Source organism: Myotis myotis, unplaced genomic scaffold (assembly GCF_014108235.1).
Source record: "Myotis myotis isolate mMyoMyo1 unplaced genomic scaffold, mMyoMyo1.p scaffold_m19_p_5, whole genome shotgun sequence".
Classification (NCBI taxonomy): domain Eukaryota; kingdom Metazoa; phylum Chordata; class Mammalia; order Chiroptera; family Vespertilionidae; genus Myotis; species Myotis myotis.
In genome coordinates, this window is record NW_023416357.1 from 46,421,500 (window position 1) to 46,449,361 (window position 27,862).

Sequence of the window (27,862 nt, forward strand, 5' to 3'; positions counted from 1 at the left end):
AGGTTACCTCCATAAAGTAACACTAGAATACCACTGTGATTTCTGGAGCAGCAGAATCAGAGGAGAATGAGCTGTGGCAGCCTGCACCTCTCTCCTCCTGACTGTGCCTTCCCGGAGCTTCTCACACCGCCCCAACAGTGCGCTCTCCTTCTCTCAGGTCTTCTCACTTAATAAACACCTGTCACAGACTGACTACACTCAGTCATTAGATGAGTTTTCTAGAGTGGCCATGACAAAGTACCACAGACTAGTTGGCATCAACAACAGAAAATTATTTTTTCATAGTTCTAGAGGCTGTCAGTCCGAAATCAAGATGTGGGTAGATGGTTGACTGTTCCCTGTATTTTCAAAGTCTTCCCTTTGTATATGTCTGTGTCCTAATTTCCTCACCTTACAAGGACACCAATAGTATCTGATCAGGGCTTACACATGTGGCCTCATTTCACTTCAATACTTCTTCAGATATTCTATCTCCAAATATAGTCACATTCTAAGGTATTGGAGGTTAGAACTTCAACATATGAATTTGCAGGGGGGGGGGGGGACTTAATTCAACCCACAACAGTAATTTACAAAGTTATTTGTTTTATATGAAATGCTTTTTTTGACATATTATTGTCAAGTTTTTTTGTTTATTTTTATTAAATTTATTGGGGTGACATTAATTAATAAAATGATACAAGTTTTAGGTATTCAATTCTATAATATACCATCTGTATATTGTATTGTGAGTTTACCACTCCAAGTCAAGTTTTGATTGGTTGTTTTTGCATTACGGCAATTTTGCTAAAGTAGAGAAGATAACTTAATAAACAATTTTTATTTTAGCAAAATGCATTTTTAGGCAAAAGTCTGGAAACTATTTTGGAGTTGTTGTTTAGTTGGAAATTCTACTTATCCATTACTTATTAGCAGACAAGTTCTAACTAAGAATGACACAAAAGCCTTTTCAAAAACTTAAAAATATTACAGGGGAATTTCAGTTATAATTTTAAGTTTGCTGGAATTATTAGCATAAAATCTCATTGAAGTTTGTTCACATGCCCACTGAAACATAATAGAGAGAAATGCAAAGTAGTATTTGAAAAGCATACTGTTCTTTACATATGGAGAAATCAGTGTTTCCTTTTTCTTATGAAAGAGCTTCTCAGAAAATGACTCATGTAAGATTGCTTAAATGGCTTCCCTATTTAATTAAAAATAAAGTTTTATCTGAAATGGATTAAATACAACTACTGTTTAATTAAAACAAAAACCTTTAAGAGGACCACTCCAATAAGATCAATTAACATTTTGTTCCATACTGAACATAATTAGAAAGCCAATTCTTATAATTCCCTGGCATAACCTTTAAAATACGTTTGGCCTTCACAACATATCTATATGACATTTCATTAAAAATTCAGACAGTTAAATAGAAAAATTATATACTAAGTTTAACATTAGAACTCATTTTAAATTATAATTATTAAAATATAGAACTGATATATCTTATTTGACAATTGGTACTTTTGATTAATTTGAGAATTCTGCATGAAATATATATATTCTTATAGGAAAAAAGGCAAATTGAATTTCAGGTTAGGGAACTGGAATATTGAGCAAATATAAGAGGAATTTGAGTCTACATATTCCTTTTTGAAAACTGAATATTATTTAGTCAGAGTTTTTGAAATATTTGCTTTATACTTCTGAGTTACACAGCTTATGTAGACATAGAAAAAATTTTACTAATGCCAATAATAATTTGAAAAGAAAGCCTGTATTTTCATGTACTCATGAACTAGCCAGGAAAATTTCCAGAAGAAAGAAGAAAAAATATCAAAATGATCTTTGACCACTGCTACAGTAATTTGCGATTTAGTGATTATTAATGGGAATTTTTAAATGCCCTACACTTTAATATATACATATATTACATATATACAATATATATATATAAAATATATATGACACTGTTTGCTGCCAGATATATGCAGTTTTATTTCTCATCTGAAAAACTATTTTGAAATGTGCTCTAAGAAAACTAGGTGAATGTTTGAGAAGACATTTACATGTAAGTTTTGAAAATGCTCAGGCGAGCTAAGAAAAGGGGTCTGGTCTCCAGCATGCTCACTGGAGAAAGCCAAGACACTAGATGTGGTTGAAGTTCAGAACTCTCTGGTTAAAACAGCTCCTTGGTTCCAAAGGTCATATTTTCAGGTCTTGTAGGGTATTAGTCCCAACGCGTGTACCCATCAGGGACTTGCCAAGACTTTACCCTTAGGTTCTTTTTACATGATTTGCTTCTCTGATCCACTATTCTGGTGTAGGATGCTTCTCTGGAGAGAGAACTCCTAATTTCTATACTTTCTTTTCCATCTTCTTCTCATTGCACCCTTGCTATTTTAGTGACTCATTTAAACTTATTATTTCCTGACTAAACCCAATTTTGCATATGAAAAATCAAATCACTTGACCAATAGTAGCTTTTTTCTTCATCTTTTCCATACTTTCTTTCTTTATATTATTTAAAATGGATCTACAGCAAATTAGAAAATTTATATAATTCAATTATATTAAAATATTAACAGTTGCCATGCAACAGGTAGGAAAGTAAGGTTTGGGAAAAAATTTTAAAAAGAGATCTAGTGTGTCTAGAGTTCTGGTAGACTTTCCTGTGAACCAGCAGCTGCCTCTAGACCACTGTACTCTCTGTGGGATGTACTAACTTAGTGATCTGGACTCTGAGTTGAACTGGAACTGCATTTTAACACAGTAGCCAGACAAAGGGGCCTGCTCTCCTAATCACCACAGCTATCTTTCTAACACAAGAACAAAAATTCCCTTTCTCCCTGCATGTCCTATCTGGAGGGGAAGCTCTTCCGGAAGAGGGGGCATCAGCTGGCTGGTATCCACTGTGACCCAGCAGAATGCAGGCCAAGACTCTGAACTCACTGGAAAGATGCCAGGCTCTACTGTTAGACACAAAAGCTGAGTGCAGCTACTGCATTAAAGTAGAAGGCCGGAAATTTGATAGATAGTTAAAAGACTTCAGCATTTAAATTTAATTTAATTTCATTTTAAAAGAGTAATTGGTTATGCATTTTCTAAATAGTTGAATCAATTTTACTAAAATTAGAAGAGCTGCACATTGCAGGTGCATAATTATGCTTGCCATTAAACACAAACACAGATGCAGGCAACAAAATTAGACGCAATCATTTCATTGAGAAAAGAATGACACTTGTTTCCCATTTCTCATTTTTGGTTAAAAAAATTAAACTAAGCTTTGATTTTTCTCAAAGACCCAAAGATATGTTGTTGTCCTCAGTGTTTTAAACTTTTTTCCACATTTTAGTGGGAATTATTGATCAGGTCATTCTGGACGTGATGGAGAAAATTTGATCAGCCCACAGGCTAGTCCTCCTTTACTACAGTCATAATAACCATCACCACGTCATAATCAACCCTACATGGTAGACTCCACAAAAAGCAAACATGCTTTCAACCTACCTCGAATGGGCTTACTATAATTTTGCCTCCTGTATCTACATGGGGAAAGGCTCTGCTTATGTACCAGGCAGTATATATAGTAACAACTTTCATAGACGTCCTCTCATTTAACCTTCACAAAAATCCCTTGAGGTAAGTTTGGCATCATTTTGAAGATGGGAAGCCCTGGGATGGTGAATTCATTTGCCCCACTAATAAAGATAGTAATAAGCAGAGCTAAATTTTGAACCAGTCATTGGAATCTATTCTGGTATTTCATATCCTCACCAGTCAATAAATTCTCAGAAGACAAAGTCTTCTACAGCTTCGATCAGACCGGCCACATCACTTGTAAGTCCGGCAGGTCTGAGGGAGTGATCCCTCTCACTACTTGAACTTTTGGAAGACAGATGTTATAATAATTTATTTTAATTTTTCTGTAACATTGATTTTTTTAAAAAATCATAGACTGTAAGACCATACTGATGTTTCTTACATTGGTCTTACACAATTAGAATAAATTTTTCAAACCAATATGACCTTAGGAATGATTAAACAGAATCCCACATGAGAATTCACACTCATATTAGCTATAGGTAAACATAATTCATTTGAGCATCTCTATAAATAAAGCTTTTTTATTCTAGACTTAAAGAAACTTTAGGGGCAACAGGGAGCAGAGTTCACCTCATGTGTTGATATAATGAGCAAATCTCAGCAAAAGTCCTGCTGATCAATTCAGCTTTCTCATTTCTCTTCTTTGTACTCTTATTATAGAAACTTTTCAGTTTTAATATTAAATGTGTTTTCAACTTTTCTTAGCTAGAGAATCAAGAAATAAAACCAGTTAAATAGTGATGATCCCCTAGAATTTAATTCATTATAAATATTTATGTGAATACTTCTTAGAATGGGATCATTCCTTGATAGAACTATTCCATTAAACATCCTAAATTGCATTTTACTATTATGCTATCACTTTATTTAAAATTTTATGCAGAGAGTATATTGAGTAATGTACCTAAAGTTTCAATCATATCACCAGGAACTTAACTTTTTTTCCAGTTTCTCTGTTATGCCATGCATCTTTTTATCTCAAGGACTACACATACTGTTCTTTCAGAAACATTCTTTTTATTCCACCTCCCTACTCCTATTTGCAGACACTAACTCCTGCTTATATTACAGGTCTCTGCTCAAATATCACTTTCACAGGACACCTTACCTGATGCCTAGATTAGATCTCTACTATATATTCTAATGGAGTCTTCTATTTTCCTAGAATCTTTCTTTTCTTTTATTTCTTGTTTGTAGCTCTGTCTTTATGCGCAATAAACATCATAAGAGCAGGAACCTGTCTTTTTTCTTTACCTCTAAATCCCCAAAATGTGGACCTAGGATTCATTCAATAAATATCTGCTGAACAAGTGGGTGATACTGAGTAATACTGCAAAAAATGTGCATTAAAAAAAAACAACCTCATAGAATATAGCATGATAAAGATTATTGAAATGAGAACCAATGGTCATTCTTCATTCCCTTCCCTCCTGAGTAACCTGAACTGAAGGTTCTGATGATACTGTGAAATACCCAGCAGCCCTGTCTTTCCAAGGATGGCAAAGAGAAAACAACATGTGGCTCGAGTGTAGGTATGTGTAGATGCAGTGCAGTCGCATCTGTGCTTCTCACTAAAGAGGCTTCTGTCTGGATCAGCTAAGATCTTAAGGCTCAACCGTGGGCACCAAACATTCTCTGGATACCTAGCAGGTATCAAGAAACACAGGCATTTATATTTCCATTTGTGTAATGATATCCCATCAACTTTAAAAATAAGGAAACTGGGCTCCAGAAAAGGCAGATAATCTGCCAAGGAGTTTACCATACGTTAGGAGCATAGACAAAAACTCTACGCCTTTGCACACTGTAAGGTTAGCCTTTCTAAACACCTCACTTTAACACGTTTCTTTGTCATCAGATATCTGATTGCCTAGGCCAAGAAATCTTAGGTAGCGATTTTAAAGGGTCATGAATTGGGCATTGATTAGAGGTAACTCTAAAAGCCACTGAGGGAGTTAAATTTTAGTAAAATGCAATTGCAAAATTGTAAAACCTGAGTTCTGTTTTTCTTATTTAGAGTTGCTTGATAGCTAACAGTTTCTTCACTTATATTAAACTGCTTCTTTCTCCTGATTTTTAGTCTCTGCTTTTCAGTATAAGATCGTCTTTAACAGAGAAGCTTGGCTAAGCCAAATGTATATGACTCCGCTTTCCCCAGATCCCGTAGCTGAACCCCATCTCAATGAAAAAGAGATTGCATCTAACTTGAAGCAGGAGGCTCCTCTTTCCATTATCCGCCAGGTCGCCTCAGATTTGCAGTGTGTCACTCTATGTACAGTGTGTATCCTGCATAGGGTACTCAGCTGAAAGGGCGAGACCTTCATGGAAAGCTTCCTGGGTTCTGCTCACTAAGGGCCCTGGAATCACTGGTCTACTCAGAGGAGGGCCTTTTCTGCAGACATACACCCTGAGGGATGCGTGCCCAAAACTCACTCTTATTGCTGGTCTGTGATGTTCCCTTGTTTCTCTCCACTGGGCTCTCACACGCCAGCTCCCAGTGTCAGGCTAGCTCAAGTCAGTGAGTAAGCTTCTGTGCCACTCACTCATGATCCTGAACTAGTTCTGCTCCTCAAAGGGTGGCTCCACAGCTGAGGTCCTGTTCAGGATACATCTCTCTTAATGAACATTTACTCCTATTAGACTCAGACTACAAAATTGCCACCAATGGTGTTCTAGCCACTGGGCCCATTCTTGGCTAGCACATGAACTATTGTGTGTGTGTTTGTATTTTCATCACAATTATTTGCCTGATCATTAAGTTTAACCTATCATTCTTTGCTTTTCTCCTTACCTGAGCTACACAGTCACTTTCCATAACTGAGCAAAGCTCTGCAGCAACCCCCAGGCCCAAGCCCTCAGCTTCAGCTCTTCAGCCATTTGGCAACTCTACCTCCCTCTCTGCCCTATGCTTTGAAAGTGGACAAAATGACGGGAGCGAATTATGAATTAATTAAAGAGCTTTATATTCTCTAAGTCACATCTCAAGACTGAACTAAAGCTGGGGGACTATGTCTTCTTTGAAGTTCTGATTTTAAAATTAACTACAATAAAAATACTTTTGCTCATTTTGAACAAACTCTACATCTTCACAGGCCTATAGGCAACATATCAAATAACAAGTTTGGATCAAAAAGGTAAAAGGGGGAGGTGAATTGTGGTGAATGAAAGGACATATGCCGCATTTAGGTCATTCAAGTTAAAAGTTAACATCACCATGTGCTGTCTGAAAGAATCCGGCCTGAGTATGAATGCAGCCCATGGCTACTGGTCTGCAACCTCTGTTGAGGCATTATTTGCAAAGTCAACTAATTATGTGCAATTGTTATTGTTAATAATATAAAATGTTTGCTTTCTCATCCAGTTCTTATTAATTCTACATTGGGTGAGGTCCAGAGTTGCACTACTAAATTACCACTCTCATCATTCTCCTTCCCATTAGCTATTTAATGAAGGTTCACTATAAACAAGGCATTTTGCTAAGTGCTACACCTGCATTATATAATATGAAGTTTAGAACAGCCCTATAAATTAGTAAATACTATTATTCTTATTTTGTACATTCTCTATGCTCTGGTTTCCAGACATTTAAAGAATTTGCTGCTTTTGGCTTCAGGTGTCTGCTGAAGCTGTCAGATTAATATACATGACAGTGACTTGCTCCTGGGCCTGGTTTTATAATGTAAATCAGTTCCAGCTATCTGTTTTTCCTCCTTCCAAAATTTTCCCCTCAGAAGAGGAGCATCATGTTACTCACATTCATTGGCCAACCTAAGTCACATGGCAAAGTGTGAAGTCAGTTGGTGAGAAGGTTTGTCCTCTTTCAGAAGGGAGAACTGTAGGGAGTAGCTGCGGCAAATCTTTTGAATAATAATATAATCTTCTATACTTCGTCTCTTCAATACCAATAATGCATCATATACTCATGGGATAGATTCAATACTTTGTAGTCTAAAATGTTGTAATTAAATTCCCATGTAAAAAACAAACTCTAATTTAACATACTGAGATATGTATGTTTCACATTCTGGACACATTAGTATCATAATATCACAATGCGATTGAAACTCGAAGATCATGGATAGAGCTATCTTCTAACTAGCATTAATTGGCTAGTTTAATGATACTGTTCATTTCCCAATATTCTTTGTGATTATTTGTGCATTTGGATGTAGCAGAAAAATAATAAGCCTGAATTATTTGACTTTTACCAGAAAATAACTTGCTTCTAGTCTATTTTGGAGATATTGAAAAGTAGGCAAACTTTTCAAAATTGCAAAGGAAATACTAAGAAATAAGATAGATTTCTCTAATATGTTTTGTACTTATTTAAGCCATTAAAAACCTACCTTGGAAATGAATATATTTATGTCCCATATAAACAGATTTTGGTATATTAAAAAATAACTTGAAGAATAAAACTTCCTAAGGAGATTCTATACTTTCTGTATTTAAACCCAATTCATGACATTATTTATATTTAGAATTTATCAAGTGTTATATTTACTACTTGCATTTCTTCAAGACCTGAATAATGGGCAGAATGCTGTTTCCTATTACTGTGTTCCCACAAATCTCCAGGGACAAAAACAACCCCCAAAATAATCAGTGGATAGCCTTTTATAAAACTTAGCGTCTTTTGCTGTTAATTTTTCTTAAATATTTGGCATCCTCGACTGCTTCTCTTATTGGTGAGTGTGACCTGGTACATGGAAAAAATGTGGTCCGTTAGCATGAATGAAGCTTAAATAACTGCAAGGCATGTTGGGACTCTCTTTTTCACATTATGCTCAGGGAGCAGCTCTCTCCATGTGGCAGGTTGTGCCTGTGGAGTGGACATTTACTACATTTCCAAGATGAAGAAACTGATGCTCAGGAGGACAATGCCAACCTCAATGTCAGACAGCTAGTGCATATGGGGAATCAAGACTGAGTTCAGATCCTGAAGACTGGGTGTTTCCTAGAATATGAATTCAGAGCCAAAAAAACTTTGAGGATCTTAAATGCCATCTAGTGGCAATTTCTATAAACTGTAGACACAATATCCCAAATGTCATTAAGAGTCACTGGCAACTTCAATCCATTCCCATGATAGAAAATATTATACTGAGTTCCTATTTATTGTAAGAGACTGACCTCTACAGTTTATCACTCAACTCTGTGTGTGGATCACAAAGGGTTCATCTTATCTGTAGAAATTCACTATGCACAGATAAGCCAAAAGAATAGCTTCTTTTTCTAAGCACAAAACAGGAATTAACAATATTGAAGTAGATGTCAGTTTAAGCACATTTGTTTGAGAGTTAATAAACTATTGGATTTCCAATATATTTTTATCTAGAACATAGGTATAATACAGAACAATTACAAATTAAATATATATTAAAACCATTATCTATTGACTAAATCATCATTGGTTACTGGGTTATTTGGATTAATAAGAGTAACTAACAATATGTAGTCAAATGGTACTTCAGAAATTGATAGTGTCTCATGGTGATTGTTAGGAATATCTGTTATGGTGCTACACATATCAAAAGACGTATTAACAAAAACCTTTGATACACGATTGTGTATACTAGAGCTTTATGCTATACACACACACACACACACATACACACACACATACACACACACACACACACACACACACACACACACACACACACACACTATGGTCCCTAGCCAGCGAACACTGGAGACACAGATCTTCTTTCTCAAATTTTAGATCTGGTTCTACATGTGTATCTTTAATATACCTTATTTCTTACAAAATTAGGAGAAACTAAATATTTGTTATTGGTTTCATTTATTTAATAAAAGGTCAAATATATACCTAAAATTTTAAAGTCTGCATATATGACATTTCTTTAATTTGAAACATCCTGATACTCTACTCCTAAACTGCAATTAGATTCAGACTCATATCATTTTCAATTCAACATATCTAATCTAGCCCCATTAAATTGGTTGCCTCTAAATGAATATGTCTGTCAGTCAAGCCATAAATTACCAATTTTTCTTCTCTCAAACTTTACCTTGTGCAAGAATCCAAGGCTATCTATCCAAAAAAAAATGCATCTATCTATGTGGATGGGATTGGGGAATCTGCATTTTCAGCCAGCCCATGCCAGCAGAGTCTCATTTGACAACAACATGCAAGAAGTACAAACAGCTGGTGGAGTGTTTTTTTCCCCACTGAGGGCTTTAAAGCTGCTTTGTTTTTAGAATTTCCCTTATGTCCCATTACAGAGTTTAGAGGCAGCTGTAGAAACATACATAGGTGTAGCATTAGTGTTACATTCCAAGGTACTCTGAGATCCATTTTCTGCTCCTCCCATATCATCAGGCAGATGCCTAAGGGAACAGATGGGTCCTGGGGTACTCATGAAGGACCATCAAATCCTATAGCTTGGGTTTAAAATCTGCAGTGCTTGTCATGAAATAAACAAAGGCTGAGCCTCAAATAAGTGGTGAGATGTTGGGAGAGGGAAGACAGGTGACTCAGGGTTCAACTGGAATAATAGTTATTCAATTACCTTTGTTATTTTATTCATTTACTTTAAGCTCGCCTAACCATATTTGGTTTTGCTAATTATGCTGTATATAAAATGTAATAATAATCATACACATTTCCACAATGATAATCAATACAATTCTGAATGCATTCTATAAAACTTTAATCTATTTTTTATTTTAAAACTATAGAACAAAATATCATATACATAGATGCTTATTAATAATGACTATAGGTGAATACCTCTTGCTTTTTCTCTTTCATATATAGATAACCTTAGAAAAAAATGTTTTTTATATATTTCTAACAGCATAAATAAAATAGTACAAATGGACACATGAACCCATTCTATTAATATATATAGATACACATAACGTTGCCTCTTTTAAAGTTTTTTTTCTATCAAAAATCACTGAGCAGGTACAATAAGAAATGTCTGGGATCACAGAAATCATACTATCAATAAGATTATAGTCTGTCTGACTTCTTCAGTGAGAAATACCTGCAAGGAACGTATTTATAAAATAATGATGCTTTCATAGTTCCAAGTTCCTGTGGCTCAACAGCAGAGAATGCTAAAAATGGCTATTCCTCATGTTTAGAGTTCCATTTTACTGTAAAACATCCTAATATTAATTCTACACTCAAATTTACTGCATGTCAATTACAAAATCCTCTCTCAGAATTAATGGAGAGAACTTGACACTACGAACATAGAAAAGGCAAAGCCAAAATGTATAAACAGCTGAAACTGGTTTGGCTCAGTGGATAGAACATTGGCCTGTGGCCTGAAAGGTCCCAGGTTCGATTCCGGTCAAGGGCATGTACCTGGGTTGCGGGCACATCCCCAGTAGGAGATGAGCAGGAGGCAGTTGATCGATGTTTCTCTCTCATCAATGTTTCTAACTCTTTATCTCTCTCCCTTCCTCTCTGTAAAAAATCAATAAAATATATTTTTTAAAAAGTGTATAAACATTTGCAGGACAAACACTTTATAATTTAAATATTTAAAAATGTAAGTTTTTTAATGATATCCTCTGTCATTTTAAGTAGAGGAAAACAGTTTTAAAGAAAATTATCAAGTGTATTTTTCCACAAATGAGGACTTTTTTCCCATTAGAGTGATGAATAAATGTTTGTATACTGATGTAAACTTCTTTAGCAAAGTCCTTTAACTCGTAGGAACTATTTTTTAACAGATAAAACTTCACATGTTACTTTCTTTGCTCAGAAATTTCAATGAATAGAGCCCATTTTATTCATGACATGGGTTTACTATTCTTCAGGTACTAACTTCAGCTTATGTGCAACATTCTTACTGAAGATGAAATTGAAATAAAACTTTGAACTCATTTAGGCAATTTTAAATGCTTGACTTGTGCAGCTATAGACATAGAATTGATAAAATTGTTTGTGATATCGAATAGGTCTAGCACAAAAATAGGAAATGCAGTGAACTGAAAAAAAGTATTTCCAAATACACATATTTTGCATATATTTTGCTGTACGCTGTACGGAAAAAAAAATCATAAAAATTTGATTTAAAAAAGACTGTTAAGGTTAGATTCATTCTACATGATGTATATAAGATGTCAGATGCAAAGAGTCATGAAAAGTGGCACTCAGTGGAAAATAGAGAAACAATTTTTGGATGCAGTTCTGATATTTATAGGATTAAGTCATAGGACCTCTGTAGATTGTGTTTTATATGTTTTGAGACAGAATACTTTACACAAATAATTATATGTACCCAGATTATTATAAAGATACAGTGAAAATTATCAGAAAACCCTTTGAGAAAAAAATAGTGCTACAGAAATATAATTAGATTAATACAAACTATTCTCAAGTAGTTCCTACGGATGTTAAGATAGTTATTTAAAAAAACACACTCTGTGACAAAATAAGTTTGAAAATCATTAAATAAAACAAATCTCTTTCCTTTAGGATTCTTTTTTTTAAAATATATTTTATTGATTTTTTACAGAGAGGAAGGGAGAGGGATAGAGAGTTAGAAACATCGATGAGAGAGAAACATCGATCAGCTGCCTCCTGCACACCCCCTACTGGGGATGTGCCTGCAACCAAGGTACATGCCCTTGGCCGGAATCGAACCTGGGACCCTTCAGTCCGCAGGCCGATGCTCTATCCACTGAGCCAAACCGGTTAGAGCCCTATAGGATTCTTAATGGAAGAGATGTTCTTCAGGGCACATTTTGGGGAATGGTGATAACTTGATAATTTGAGGAGAAAGGAAACCTAATTTGTTTTAGATTTCTGAATTTTAAGGATGAAAGAGCGATGTCATGCTAACTTTATCATTTCATAATCAAATGAGAAAGAGAGGACCTTTTGGAAACTCTGGCTCTGTAGTCTGGAGGACTGAATTCTGGTAGTAGCAATATCTAAAGGAAATGAGCATCTGAAAAAGTAGAAACTGTGAGTGTCAGGACCAGGAACCAAGACAGCTGAGGTTTAGTCCAGCTACAGTAACAAGCTAGACATAGGTGTATTGAGAAGCAGGTAATCATCTGGTGAGCTGATTATAAACAGGTACTTAACTTTCAGAGGGCAGGCTGAGGCTGGAATGCAAGGTCAAAGGGTGAATAAATCAAACAGCAAGGATCCAGGAAAGAGAAGAGGGCACAAGAGGACAGTCAGAAACTCAAGGAGAGTGAAGTAGGTCACAGGGAGGGAGCAGCATCAGCTATCTTGACAGGCCTGGGCAAGGAGCCTGCACCATGAGTTAAGTGAAAACTCTGTTTGGTTTTGATACTGAGGCCACAGTCCACCCTACCAAAGGAAATTTATATCTATTTTTCTCTAAAATATACACTAATTCCAGAAAGTAATTAATTGGGAGCTGTAGGCAGATATGTCCTTAGGCACATCTTAAAGGATCTCAGAGAAGATTCTAACCAAATGTTAATAGAGAAATGGGCATGGTTAAGTGGACCTACACTTTCCAGGAGACATACTATGGCAGTGCACTATAATAGCAGCATAAAACTAAGACACTAGAGATTTGAAATTCACTTCACGAGCCATCTTTTCCCACATAAATGCTATTTTAAAAGTGTAAGAGAAAATAAATGCAATATTTGCGATAAGAACATTTATTTTATGTTCACATTAGCTAGCAAATAAATAAGAGATATCTTAATGATTAAATAAAACCCGGATGATCTACCCATCATATCATTACTGGCTTTAAAGAAAAAATGACACAGTCTCTAGGATACACCAAAGATCTTGGACTAGGTGAGCTTAATTGATCAAGATTATTGGGGAGCCTGGCCAGTGTGGTTCAATGGTTGAGTGTTGACCCATGATTCAGGAGGTCACAGTTTGATTCCTGCTTGGGGCACATTCCCAGGTTGTGAGTTCGATCCCCAGTAGGGGACATGCAGCAGGCAGACGATCAATAATTCTCTCTCATTATTGATGTTTCTATCTCTCTCTCTCCCTCTCCCCTCCTCTCTCTGAAATAAACAAAAACACATTAAAAAAAAAATAAAATAAATAAGTAAAAAGACTGTTGTGGAGAGCAGTGTTCTTTAAAATGTGATATGTGCCCAAGGAACAAGCCATCCAGTTGTAGGAAGAAAAAAATTAGAATTTCCATCCTATCAACTTTTTTTTTTTTTAGAAATTGCATTTTCCAAATATTTAACTTGTGTTCAGTGTTCAGTAACAATGAAAGGGTTATACAATGTTTATAGTGGGAACCACAAACCTAGAGGGCAGGCAGGAGCCACAGCTGTACCAGAAGCTCTCCTCCATGACAGGCATGGCCAGTTCTATGCTGGTCAGCACTAGAAGGGCTTCCTAGTCCAATGAACATCTATAAAAAGGGAGTCACCTCACTCACAAATAGTCTACGAAATAGTGTAGTAAACATCGTCATATGCGCTTCCTGGTGTGTTTCCCCCTCTACTGCTGATTGGCTGTGAAATCTTTATAAATGCGTCAGACTCTCTGTAGCCTCATGAAACAGACATAATTTAGTCACTGAGAGTGCTGCTTTCAAGATAAAATGAGTTCACCGGTGAAAGTTGATTCCCATTTTATCTGAAAGCCTTTACAGATGCTCTTATTTGAAACTGTATTCCTTAGCTCTGAATTTTACCCATTGGCATATTTTCAGCTCATATTTTTAGAGGAGAATGGTTGTCATTCTTATAACTGTATTTCACTAATACAAAGATAACTAATACGTCATAAATTAAAATTTATTTGCAAACAAGGGACTCAGAAGTCATTTAATTCCCATTATCATAAAAAAAACATGAATGGATCTGCTGTGCACATACAATTCTTGTAAGTCCTGCTGTTCAGTTTTTCAATGGTTTCAGATACTGCTTCTAAGAAGAAGCATCCATCTTCCCATATTTCTTTTTATTTCTTTTGGAATATTGAATCCATGACAATTAAGGCATCAGTAATCATACATGCAGACAGATAGTGCCAAATATATCTTTCAGTTCCTTGCACCTGGCATTGCATTTTGCTACAACAGGTGCCTCAAAAATATTTGTTTTAAAAATTATAAAGTCACTTACATAACCTTTAAACCACAAAGCCTCCATCTAATTTTTATGTACCTTTGAAGCTAGCCTTTCCAAAGCTGCACCACGTGCTTAATTTAATCTACACCAGAAGCTACTGCTTTGTGTATTTTCCACGATGTGCTATATGTAAATTCTAGAGTATTAGTACTTCATAATGGGTTAACATATATTACTAGAGGTCTGATGCACGAAATTCATACAAGAATAGGCCTTCCTTCCCCTGGCTGCCAGTACCAGCTTCACTCCGGCCACCAGCAGGCACCCGGGACCCAGGCTTCCCTCGCAGCCCCAGCTTTGTCCGGAAAATCATCCCAAAGGACATCTGTTCTAATTAGCATATTGTGCTTTTATTATTATAGATGCTTTTTTCTAAGGGAATGGGTTTTTAAAAAGCTATTTATAGAGAGTGCTAACCAAAAAAATGACTCAAAATGAGTGAAAAGGGAAGAGCAATATTTTGGGGAGTAAATAGATAAACTACGAATGATATAAAAGTTAACTTTTTAGAAGATTAATTTTGAGGTTAGGTGGCTATACCTGTAACACTCATTAAGTTATATGATGCCTTTTTTTGTTTTTGTTAACTTTACCAGAAATTAGCTGGAGAGCCTGATAATTTTTTTATTACATTGAAATTGGGTCAATCATCCTTTAGATATTAGAATCCTAGTGGTATGAGAGTTTAAAAGAGGAAGGTTGCCTGGGAGGTTATCATCTTTGTAATATCCACATTTTAGAGGAAAAAGAGAAAAAACTGAGTCCCAGAATATTAATGTAAGTCGTCAGCCCTCAAAACCAGATTGTTGGACTTTGTCCTGCACTCAGCATAGTACATTGATCCTGGCTGCATAGTATACTGATGGTTTGCTCTCCAAGTACTCTCTGTATACATATCCTACTCAATTTTGCTTTGCTCATTAGTTTTTTTTGTATTTGGATAGTGGAGATTCCCTTTGATACCATAAAATTATAAAAATTTAAAGATGATTTACAATACAAGCAAGGTATGGACATCCTTTGATTCACTTCATATGCTTCAACATATATTAACATTATGAAGGATGGAAACTGTTTCATAATCAGACAAAATAAAGACATTACTTATCTCTTTCAGATCGGCTTTATAACTGAACCCTTCATGTAGGCTTGCTGTTTACTGTATTTGAAATTTTGGAAGAGTGACCTGGAAATCAGACTATTCCTTCATATTGAGGGACCCTTGATCCTTGAAATTTTTTTCCCTTTAATTCTAATGTAAATAAATTGTGCAGAAGACAAGATAAGTTAATGTTTTTAAAGAAGTTATGAATTTTATGGCTAAAATATGCCCTGTTAAAAATCTAAAATGAACTAAATACGGCTTATTTAATTAGAAAACTCAAATTCAATTGCTTTTTGCACATTTCCACAAAATTAGTATTGAAATGAAGTTGTGAAGGGTTAGCTGCAATTCTGAAAAAGGTCAACACTAAAATGTGCACTTTAACAACTCAATTAATTTGACTAATTTGGATGAAATACTATACCGACTAACTTAAATTAGCAATTGTTTCATGAAATAGACCAAAAGGTCATTTACTAGGTGACATTGTGACATTTTCACTTGTATTGTGCTTCCCTTTTGTGAAATCTGAAAAAAACTTTCAATAGATTCAATTATAGAGGATGAATTACCACTATAATGCAATGAATACACACAGAGCATATTCAATGTAAGATAATTTACAGTCTTTAATCATAAGATTTTTTTTTTAAAGTTGGTTAGTCAATCCAAGTTAATTCTTGCAGATTGTTCATTGTTTACTTGCATCTACTATACCAAAATATTTCTTCACAATTAGTAAGATTATCATCAGTATACTACCCCTGATATAATGTTGTTAAACACCACAATTTTATGCTGCATTTTAATCAGTTTGTATAATATGAGTATAAATACCAAGGGAATTTACTCAGTGTATTGAAAGCAACTGAACATGGACATAAAACACATAAACTTTCTAATAAGAATATTGTTTCAGTAGAGAACATTACCAAGTAACATATAAAGCTCATTTTAAGTTATTAATAATATTACTACTATTCCCATTGGGGTAAAGAATTTGAAAAATATAATTTCACCTATATAAAAAATTAAAAATTTTTGTTTGCCAATGCAAATTTATATAATTTATCAACACTTCTCACAGTCTGTGACTGATCTACCAATATATTACTTTATCTTTCATAGTTTTATTAAAAATTCCCTTTTGAAAGAAGCAAAGAATATGTATGCAGATCTTCATTCGTGATTAAAATTGGTGGTGTCAGGTCATATTCTCCTAAGGTTTCACAAGCCATAGGAAAGAGAAAGGTGGGAGCTACCTGTTGCTGGGTACCTTCTATGTGCTTCTTCATTTGTCTTCTTTAATTAAACGTAAAATCCAACAAAATGTCTGTTTTTTGTTACTTTAATGTTACTTTATTTTATAACAGGGATTAAAATTTAGTCCAGCCATATGTTAGAAATGTTCAGCTATCAGTCAGGAATAATTGGCTTATGATCTTTCAACTTAGCTGTAAGTTGTTGTTGTTTTTTAAGGCTGAAACTGTAATTTAACAAAAAACAAACAAAAATCACACACACATACCAAAACATCCTCTGTGTTTTTGAAAAACACACTAGTAGGGCTCCTTGCTCAAAATATTGGAGAACAGCAAACACATCAAAGCGATGAAACAGTTTTTCAGAGGTGTGAAAAAAATGCCTCTTATTTACTGTTGCCTGTGGACTTAACACATTTTTGCCATGTTTATAAAGAAATAGCATAATGATTTCATGATAAACAATAGCTCATGGAAGCTACTAATCAGGTAGGTAAGATCACTTATGAAAAGTGATACAAGAACACTTGCTTAAGAAGCATCTGATAGTTTGCCCTTATAGAAGCACTGGAAACAACAACAGAGTAATAAGAGGAATAAAATGTTAAAGTGATATTTGAATACACAAGAATTCCTTAAAAATATTTTGGGGTTTTCTTTAGAACAATTGTATTTCCACATTATCTATTGAATAAATTTTGGGAACACCTATAAACTGAAATAAAACTCATCATCAGAGGGTTATATATAGCTGGTATATAAAGGAAAGTTCTTAAACAATCAATAAGCAGAAGATTGATAGTGAAGGAGAGAAATTTAAATGAGAGACATGGTTTCTCTTCAGAAGAGCTATTACCCAGAATTGATGCAGCTTAGGTTAAAAACAGAACTAAACTTCATAAATTCAGAAGCCTCAAATGAGGATAAAAAATTGACTCTATATAAACAATTTAAAAACAAACTCATCCTGTCCAATATCTATAAAAATGTTAATCTTATTTTCAACAAAGACACTAACAGCCATGGCAATATATAGTTGAACAGATTTTATTCTTCTGATGAGAAAATACTAAAAATAGTAATAATTCTTGAGCATTTTCTTGATGTGAAAAAAGAAAAAAAAATAAGTATAAGTAAAGATGTCAATTTACCCTGCCTTCAAGATTCTGAATATGTTTTCACACAGCAAAAAATGGACATGTACTGTAAGAGCTGGGCCTTGAGTTGACAGAAAAATTTGTCACCAACAGAATAAATCAATGTCAGCATGCAAGTGACTTTAAGAAGACAGTTGAAAAGACATCCTAAAAAAATGTGACGGATGGAGGTTTGCATTGAAGAGTACACCCTGATTCATGTAAAAAATATTTGTTTAGTTTTATCTTTCTAAAGAAATGTGCCATTGACAACTCCTTCATATGGATATTTCTAGAGCCTACCAGCCTGAGTTAGTTATAGTGTAAAATATTTTGGAATATTCCACATGGCATTATGACTCAAAAACGATATTTAAACTGAGCCGAAACCAGTTTGGCTCAGTGGATAGAGTGTCGGCCTGTGGACTGAAAGGTCCCAGGTTCGATTCCGGTCAAGGGCATGTACCTGGGTTGTGGGCACATCCCCAGTAGGAGGTGTGCAGGAGGCAGCTGATTGATGTTTCTCTCTCATCGATGTTTCTAACTCTCTATCTCTCTCCCTTCCTCTTTGTAAAAAATCAATAAAATATAAAAAAATAAATAAACTGAGGCATGACTGGAATATTTCCAATTTAAAAAATATTATACGGCAACAAAGAGCAAGTTTAACTTTACCATTCAATTCTAACAAATCGGGGAAAAAATGTTTCCATGGATTCCTCAAATTAAGAACTTAAAAATTCATAAAAGTTATGTACTATAATAATTTAGTTCCTGTATTATGAAGGTCAGATCTTTAGTATGAGCTTTTAGTTTCTTTTTAAATATTATTTTTGAAATTTGAGGATATTAGCAGTTGGCCTCTTAAATTGTGGATCACAATTCTATAATGTATATGTCCAAATCAATAAATTCAATTGTATTTTGAACTATTCATTTATCCATTCATACATTCAACACATATTTATTGAATGCCTACCATGTGTCAGGTATTGTGACAGGTATTTAGTTAGGGACTGAACAACAAGTTGATAAAGTGAAAAAGACAGATGTGGTCCCATCCCTCCTAGAGCAAACAATGAAGCATGAAAACACAATTTCAATAATAGTGTGATAATGCTCTGAGATGATTATAGATGACCCAGTAGTGTACAGGAGAGAACTTAAGCCAAATCTGGTGTGGGATGGAGTTGGCTTGCTTTGAATGCACCAGAGGAATGTATACCCACATGGTAGCTGAAGGATTATACCAATAAAAGGCTTGGGGTTCTCTGGGCAGAGGTGTTCTTTCCCCATTGTTTTCCTCTAGGAAGAGGACATTTATAAAGGAATGGAAAGACAGTGATAGTGTTTGGTCTGAAAAACTGAAGCAAATTTAGAAAAACTAAAAAGGTAATAGGGAATAGGGCCAAATCATGCACTTTTAGGTTATATTAAAGAACCCGACTTTATCCTGAGGTAATAGAAAGAAATTGAAAAGTTTTCAAAAGAGAGTAAGAAAATCACCTTTGTATTTTGGGAAAAATCATACTTATTATAATTTGGGAAACAGCTTTTTAAAGAGTAGGAACAGAAATTGGAAAGCTGCAAAAACCCAGGGTGAAAGAGGGTGGTAGCCTAGAGCATGAGAGTGGCAGTGGGCTGGTGAGAAGTGGAGTAATTTGAGAGTAGTTGAAATAACCAATACTTATTAACTTGTTAATGTGAGTGTGTGAGGTTGGAGAACCTGAAAGAAAAAAGGGCATGTTTCTAACTGTGAGAATAAGGGAAAACAAGGCCAAGTGAAGAAAAGACCGTCTCTGCTTTCCTTCTATAACCTAGCTCTCATCATCATGAGATGTAATCAAATTGCTCCATTGCTAAGCAACCACAGGGATAGAGCTAATAAGTCATGATTCATGATTCTATGGGAACAATCCACGGGTCAGTGGCTTGATGTCAAGGTGGTTTAGATTCCTGCTGTGACACTTTCAAACCAATATTGACTCCTAGCGTGAGGATAGATGAGAGTTAAAATGCAAATACTCTCGTAATCTATCCAATTGATCTATAATCGTGTGATCTGGTATAGCCTGCTGCATCCATCTGACAGTAGCATCTGTACATCAACATTGGAAGAAAAATAGCACACAGACATAGCTTCATAGGAATTTTTTCTTTTTTTTACCAATATAGTTAAGCCAAAGAGAGAGGCACATTTAAATTAGTATGAAGGTAATCACTCCAACAATCATCTAACCAACAGAAAATCTTTTAAAAGAAGAGGTGCAGTGGGTGGCAAAAGTTTTTGAAAACTGTTACCTGTAACCACTGTGACTGGTCATTGTGGCCGGAGGTCCAGGCATTCACTTTGCCCTGCTTGTCCAGCCGAGCTTTCCTTGGCTCCCAAGTGAACATGTCCATATTGAGAGTTCTGAAGATGCTGGAGGCAGTGATCTGATAGTCCTGTATATGCCCCGATTTCATCCCCAGAGGCTCAGAACAGCCTGAAAGAGATGAGAAGGGCTCCGTGAGAAAAAGAATTTATCACCCTGCAAGTTTTATGTCTTCATTTTAGAGAGGCAAGAGCAGATTAAGCCTAATGCTATTCATTCCCCCAAAGAGAGAGCATCTAAATTCAAAAAAGGTTATAATCAGAAATAAATCTGGAACAAAATCGAAAAACAAAATAGCCAATTCAGGTTATTTTGTCTGAATATATTTTGGAAAAATTGAAAACAAGACAGAATTCAAATTACTTTTCTGCGATAGATGATTCTGCAAAATGAAAACAATGCTCCCCTGTCTCATTAATGATAGCCTCATGACTGTTCCCGAGCTTTCAACAGTTTCATTGCGCCTTTAAAAATGGAACATTTTCTCACAAAGTATATTTGGTTTTCTTTTATTTGCTTCCATAATACTGCAAATGAAAATTCCCTCAGTACGAAGTCATTTTCACAAACTGCTCCAATGGTGTATTTTGAACTGGACAGCATTTTCTTTTCCAAGAAATGTTTGCTAATCTTTATCACATATTCTTATAGCACCAACATGACTTCTTCTGGAAGGTGAGAAGCTAATATTTATTCAAAGTACACCATGTGCCTGGCATTGTACAAGTATAGGATTTAAACAAATACATAACAGAAGAAAGTAATTCTAGCAAAAGCCATTATGGGATGAGTCTTTTATACATTCTTATATTTTGATCATACTCAATAGCTTCTGGTATTGGGTAAATTTGGAAGATTCTCAAATTTGCCACACATGGTTTCAGGTTTGACATGGTGCAAATTGTGGGTTTGTCTGTCCTTAAAATATGTGTGTGTGTGTATGTGCATATGTGTGTGTGTATGCACATGAACTTCCAATCTTGAATTATAATTGTGACAAAATTCCATCCATAAAGCCATCCATAGGAAGCATGATTCTGTTATCATATTATGCAGTTGTTGAGGCTTCCACAAAGTAAGTTTTATTATCAAGAAATCCAAAATAAGACTGGCCTGTGTTGCTCAATGGTTGAGTGTCAACCTATGAACCAGGAGGTCACGGTTCGATTCCAGGTTGGGGCACATGGCAGGGTTTGGGGTTTGATTTTCAGAGGGGGGTGTGCAGGAGGCAGCCAATTAATGATTCTCTCTCATCATTGATGTATCTATTTCTCTCTCTGTCTTCCTTCTTCTCTGATATATCTATATATCTCTATCTCTATCTGTGTCTGTATCTATATCTATCTATATCTATCTATATCTATCTATATGACCTAGATCTATAAAGCTGTTAAAAGAAATCCAAGATAAAAGGGAGACTCCTCCAATCAATGCCATTTCCTCATACTCTATTGGTCCCTCACAATCTGTGTACTTATACCCATTATTTAACTACATTGTGCCTCAGTTTTCTCATCTCTAAGATAATGATAAGAAACCACCTTAAAGAAGTGTTTTAAGAAATTAGCTAATAAATTTAAAGTATTTAGAAACAGTGCCAGCATATAGCTAACATTAAGTAAATGTTAGCTCTTTTTATTATTTCCATAAAGCTCATTTCAACAGATAACAATGTTAAGACCTCAAATCAGCATATCAGGGGGTACTAAATAGCTTATGACTGGCTGGAGTTTTAGAAACTTAGTTTCTAAAACTAAACCATTTGAAGTCAAGGCCCTAAGAGAAGTGGCTTAGAACTCTTCAATGATAAATAGTTCTTAACTACAATGAATTGCTTTCTGTCTTAGTCCATGTAGATACTTCTTCCTTCTTGAGGCTCCTCCATGTCTTCCTTCAACTCCACCTTCTAGGAAATGCCTATCCTATGCAAACATTGCCAAAACGGTGATGGAGGGTTAGCCAATTATGTTTTAGTACAAGTTTTGTTGGGTTTTAGGGATCAGAGACATACACTCTTAAGTCCCATGATAAAAATAACTAGAACTTCTAAATATAAATTCTGGAGGAGAAAAGTTTTATGACCAAATCTCAAGGATTGTAGAAAGTTCTAAAGTCTTAATGACATGTCATTTATCTTCAGGCAGTTCTATGGTAACATGCTTTATCTAAATTACAGATTTCTGACTTGTTCTTCTATTGTTCTCATCAAGTCCTCACCCCCACCCTGCCCTGCTACTGGAGCTTTTGTAAAACCGATGGACTTGCAGAAGAGATACAAGGGAAAAAGGAAAGGTTGTTGGTTTCTTCCTTTTGTGACATAACAGAGTATTTCAAATATTGCCTAGAAAAGGGATACCTTTACTTTCACCATTTCCACGCTGTCATTGAATTCATTTCATACCCATCCACTGTCTAGTACTTAGCCCAGAGGAAGTTCTGAATAATTTGTTCAAAGAATGAATGAATGACTATTCCTCCTCTAATTACGGTCATGATCCATTTCAATCTAAACATCTTAAATCATATCTCTCTCAGAGAATTTAGGGGTTTTCTTTTTAAGTATCTGGTAAAAGATTAGCTGCTGATCTTCTAGGAAGGCTGAGAGATCTTATAACAGTTTATTGAATACAATAAGGCAGCCTTGGGCTTTATAGTGTTGCACTGGATTGTGGGAAATAATTCCACACATTATATTACTGTTTATTTCCAAATGTAACAGCTAACCTCTTCCAATTTGCCTTACAAATTTTCCTTCTCATCCATATGATTTGATAAGTATAAATGATTTTACCATCATGGAAAGCACCTGTACAAAATGAAATATTAACAATGAAATTGATTATTTTACAGCTTTTAAAAGTATCCATCAAGTGATATTATTCTCTGCATGCAAGTTCAAATCAATGTGTGGGTGTGGGAGATGGGTATGGCTTCTTTCTGAGAACATAAAAATCTGTAAAGTGTCAGGTGTAACCTCAAGTCAAACTTGAAAGTAAAATATATTTACCCCTTAGGGGTATAACTGTGCCATGTATGAGAGACTGACCCTCACAAATCAAATGGCTGAAAAGTCTGGGAAGGTGATGTAAAGCAACGAAAAACCACGGGGGCTTGTAGCAAACCTCATCATCTGTGGCTTCTTCTTGATTGCTTTATGATGGATGAGATAGGGTTGACACCGGCCTGTGGTGATATAGTGACATGCAATAAAAACACTGTACAACAATCCTGCTCAGATTTACTGGTAGTCAGTAAGCAGGTTTGAATTAAGAAAATAAGGAAAACATCCCTGTTAGGGTAATTAATAGTACTAAAACCATATGTTGGCTGCTTCATAAAAGACACCCATATATAATATGAAATATGATTCTTAAAACAAATTCAGTCATCTAGCTAAATGTCTCTGATTCCTTTAAATATAATGGGTTCATTTAAAGTATGTTGTTGTTTTTAAAACATGTTTTTATTTATTTTAGAGAGAGAGGAAGTGAGAGGGATAGAGATAGAAACATAGAATGGAGAGAAACATCTATCTATTGGATGCCTCTTACATGCCTCCTACTGGGTCCACAACCCAGACAGATGTCCTGACCAGGAATCGAACCAGTGACCTCCTGATTCATGGGTCAATGCTCAACCACTGAGACATACTGGTGGGGTAAAAGTTTGGTTGTTTTTTAATAGTAACTTTTATTTGCTTAAAAATCATTCCTTTTCTCAACATCACAAATATACCTAAGAAGGGAAATAAATATAAAGTATATATTATAACCAATACACAACCTCTTGAAATACATAAATAGTTCCCAGTTATTCTGTTCTACGGATGTGTCCTCCTATTTTTTTTAACTTTCACCCAAGGATATAGTTATTGATTTTAGAGAGAAGAGGAAGGGGGGAGAAAATGAGAGAGAGAGAGAGAGAGAGAACGATAGAAACATCAATGTGGGAGAGAAACATAGGTCAGTTGACTGCAACCTCGGTAAATGCCCTGACTGGGAATTGAACCTGCAAGCTTTGGTGTACAGGACGATGCTTCAGCCACATGAGCCACCTGGCCAGGGCTTGTGTCCTCCCATTTTTAACTAAATAGTATCATTATACATTTGATAAAAGCCTTTCTTCTTTGAAGGTTATTCTAAAAAGTGAGGTACACATTAATTTTTTATTTTTCAAAACACAGTTGTTTGAACAAAACAATTACATTTCATGTAACTGTTGATGCTAGAATAAGAACCACCACCAAAAAGAAACACAGTGAAATGCCTAGACAAAATTGTCTGTTTAGTTCAGAATCTAGCTATATTGATATGGGATCACTGAGAGAGCTACATATCAAGTCTTCATCTTTATATTTAATACTGATGCCCCTGGAAGATAAGGATTATTTAACCTGAGTCCTTTGATGGATTATCTTTGAGTTGGATAACCACTGTTTATACAATAGGCAGGGTGGTAGGTAAGAATGATCCAAGAGTGAATTTATAGTAGCAATCTTGGTATTGAAGTATTGTCTCCTTGGGAGAAATGATAAAATGTACATGTTTCATTAAAAAAATCCCAAAAGCCAAGTTCTTACAGTAGATGGACAGAGATAAAGCTTACTTTTCTATTCCATATAGCCTAAATGTAACTGTAATTTACAAAGTCAGGCAGATTTCAGTTTTGACTGAACATTTGTCACAAAACATAAATCATAGTTAATACTAAAAACAGTAAGACATTTAAAGAAACAAAAGTTTCCAGTGAGAATTTGTTGTATTTTCATTGACTACTCAAAGAAATACAGTGCTCTTTCTACGTTAGTTGTCTTCTGTAGCATGTTTTAGATGGTTTATCTCTCTCTCTCACACACACACACACACACGAGTTTATCACTGAACCATGCCCTAGACAGGTTATAGCAGGAATGAATATCTATGGGTGTTGAAAAATTACAGGTTAGTAGTAGACTACACACCATTTTTTTTTCTTTAAAGAAAATACTAAAATAGATAATATGGGACTCACCTGATAGTTCACATCCAAGAAGTTCCATTCTCAAAGTACAGTGTCTTCGACAAACTTGGGGATAAAGTCTTACATACTGAGCTTTTATCGGGGGTGTGAAAGAGTTAGCATAGGGTGTGTTGTTATCAACATTTCCACGAAACACCTGTGTAAAGAGATGATCTAGAGTTGTAATTATTAATTGTAACAGCTCCTTTACCTGTTTTTCTGTATTGATCTTATATCCTACCCAACATAATCTTTCCAAAATTAGATTAAATAATTTGGGGGTCTGAAGCATTTAGGAAGCACCTTTCCATAAGCTGAATATATAAAACCTAGAACTAAAATACTAATTAATGTTACGAACCAATGTAGCCTATGGTATAATCTATATTGTGAGGGTATTGTCAATTTTAAGGTCAGTCCTTCAAAGCCAGGGGAATGCTTCTTTCTTTTTTTGAAAAATGGGCACTTTAAGCCTTTCAACTTAATCTAGTATGTTCATTTTACTACTTAGTAATGATATTTTGTTGTTGTTTATGAACTAGTCTTTCCTGTGCTTCCTGTTCACTCAGTCTCTCTAATGCTATGATCAGTATGATCAGACTTATGATGCTTTAGGGTCTGATTCCTAAGATTACATCTTATTGGTCAGTCCTAGATCATTGGATAAGAAACTCATAATTATATATATATATATATATATATATATATATATATAATTATGAGTTTCTTATCCAAATATATATATATATAGATAGATAGATAGATAGATATATCTATATCTATCTATCTATATATATATATATGGAAAAACTAGATTTCCTTCTAAAATTAAGGATTAAACATGTTATTTTATTTATTTATTTTTTTAAAATATATTTTATTGATTTTTTACAGAGAGGAAGGGAGAGAGATAGAGAGCTAGAAACATTGATGGGAGAGAAACATCGATCAGCCGCCTCCTGCACATCCCCCACTGGGGATGTGCCCACAGCCCAGGTACATGCCCTTGACCGGAATCGAACCCGGGACCCCTCAGTCCGCAGGCCGACGCTCTATCCACTGAGCCAAACCGGTTTCGGCTAAACATGTTATTTTAAAATTCTTTTAATCTTATTGTTATTTTACATGACCTGGTAAACAGATAAATTTATTTAAATTTATTTGAGAAGGTAATTTGAAAATTCTTTTATAATTTGTTAAGTCTAGTCTAATGACTTGTCTTTAAATGGAATGAGCTGCAGTGAAATTTAAAAAATTAATAAAAGTTCATTAAAATTGGGAATATCATAAGAAAGGCAAAGGAGACATTGAATATGTATTTTCTCTAAAATGTTTTATTCTATAGCCCTGGCTGGGTAGCTAAATTGGCTAGAGTGTCATCCCGTTATGCCAAGGTTGTGGGTTCAATATCCGGCCAGGGTGCATACAAGAATCAACCAATGAATGCATAAATAAGTGAAACAACAAATTGATGTTTCTCCTTTTTCTCTCACTCTTCCTCTCTCTCAATAAATAAAAATACATTACTAAAATATTTTGTTCTGCTAAATAAAAATTTTTCTCCCAATATGAAATATATAAATATATACATCTTTTCTATATTCGTGCTTTATTTTTCAAATAATATTTTTCTTACAGATAGCAATTTTGATCTATAGTTATTTGATTATGGAGAGTGCTAATATATTAGTCAAAGCAATACAGTGAAATTTAAAATGAACTATTATTAAAATAAAACAATTGTCATGCCAATATTGTTAACCTTCTGATAAAGTGATTATAAGATCAACAATTAAAATCAGAGAAAGTCTTAAATGGTAGTCAGTGTACATTTATAACTTGGAAAAACTCCTTATCCCTTTCACCCCACTAGTCTAATATTTATTAAAATACCATAAATTTATTTGCAACAACATAAAGCTTCTGATGAAGACCCATTATTCATTTGGTAAGCAATGATTATTAATGAAATTTGACTTTTAAATTAACTATGTTAATTCATTCTTACCACATCTTCATTGGTGCCTTTCACTTTGTACATTGTCCAAGTCTTTCCATCATTACTATAGGCAATTTTGTAGGATTTTATATATTCTGGGCTTCCAATCCTCTTGGCTCCTTGGGTAATTACACCAGTAACTCTCATTTTTCTTTGTAAATTTATCTGAGGAAACAGGAAAATCAATGGTTATCTCATTGCTTTCAGGATAACAATATTTATTCGTATATATTTAAAACAATACAAAAATATAGTAATTTCTTATAATTTTAAAAGATGAATATTAGAAGTTTAGATTCAGAATCTTTTTCGAA

At 34.8% G+C, this 27,862-nt stretch overlaps 1 protein-coding gene across 2 annotated transcripts in view; it reads right to left on the reverse strand.

Annotated features, from left to right (window-relative positions):
- EDIL3 (EGF like repeats and discoidin domains 3) overlaps positions 1-27,862 on the reverse strand; it is a 409,273-nt gene that overhangs the window by 73,735 nt on the left and 307,676 nt on the right. For both annotated transcript variants that reach the window (XM_036309338.1, XM_036309337.1), the window contains 3 exons: positions 27,558-27,713; positions 25,562-25,706; positions 20,478-20,662 (listed from right to left, as the gene is read on the reverse strand). In XM_036309338.1, coding sequence (XP_036165231.1) covers positions 20,478-20,662; positions 25,562-25,706; positions 27,558-27,713 — 486 coding nt within the window. The remainder of the gene's footprint in view (positions 1-20,477; positions 20,663-25,561; positions 25,707-27,557; positions 27,714-27,862) is intronic.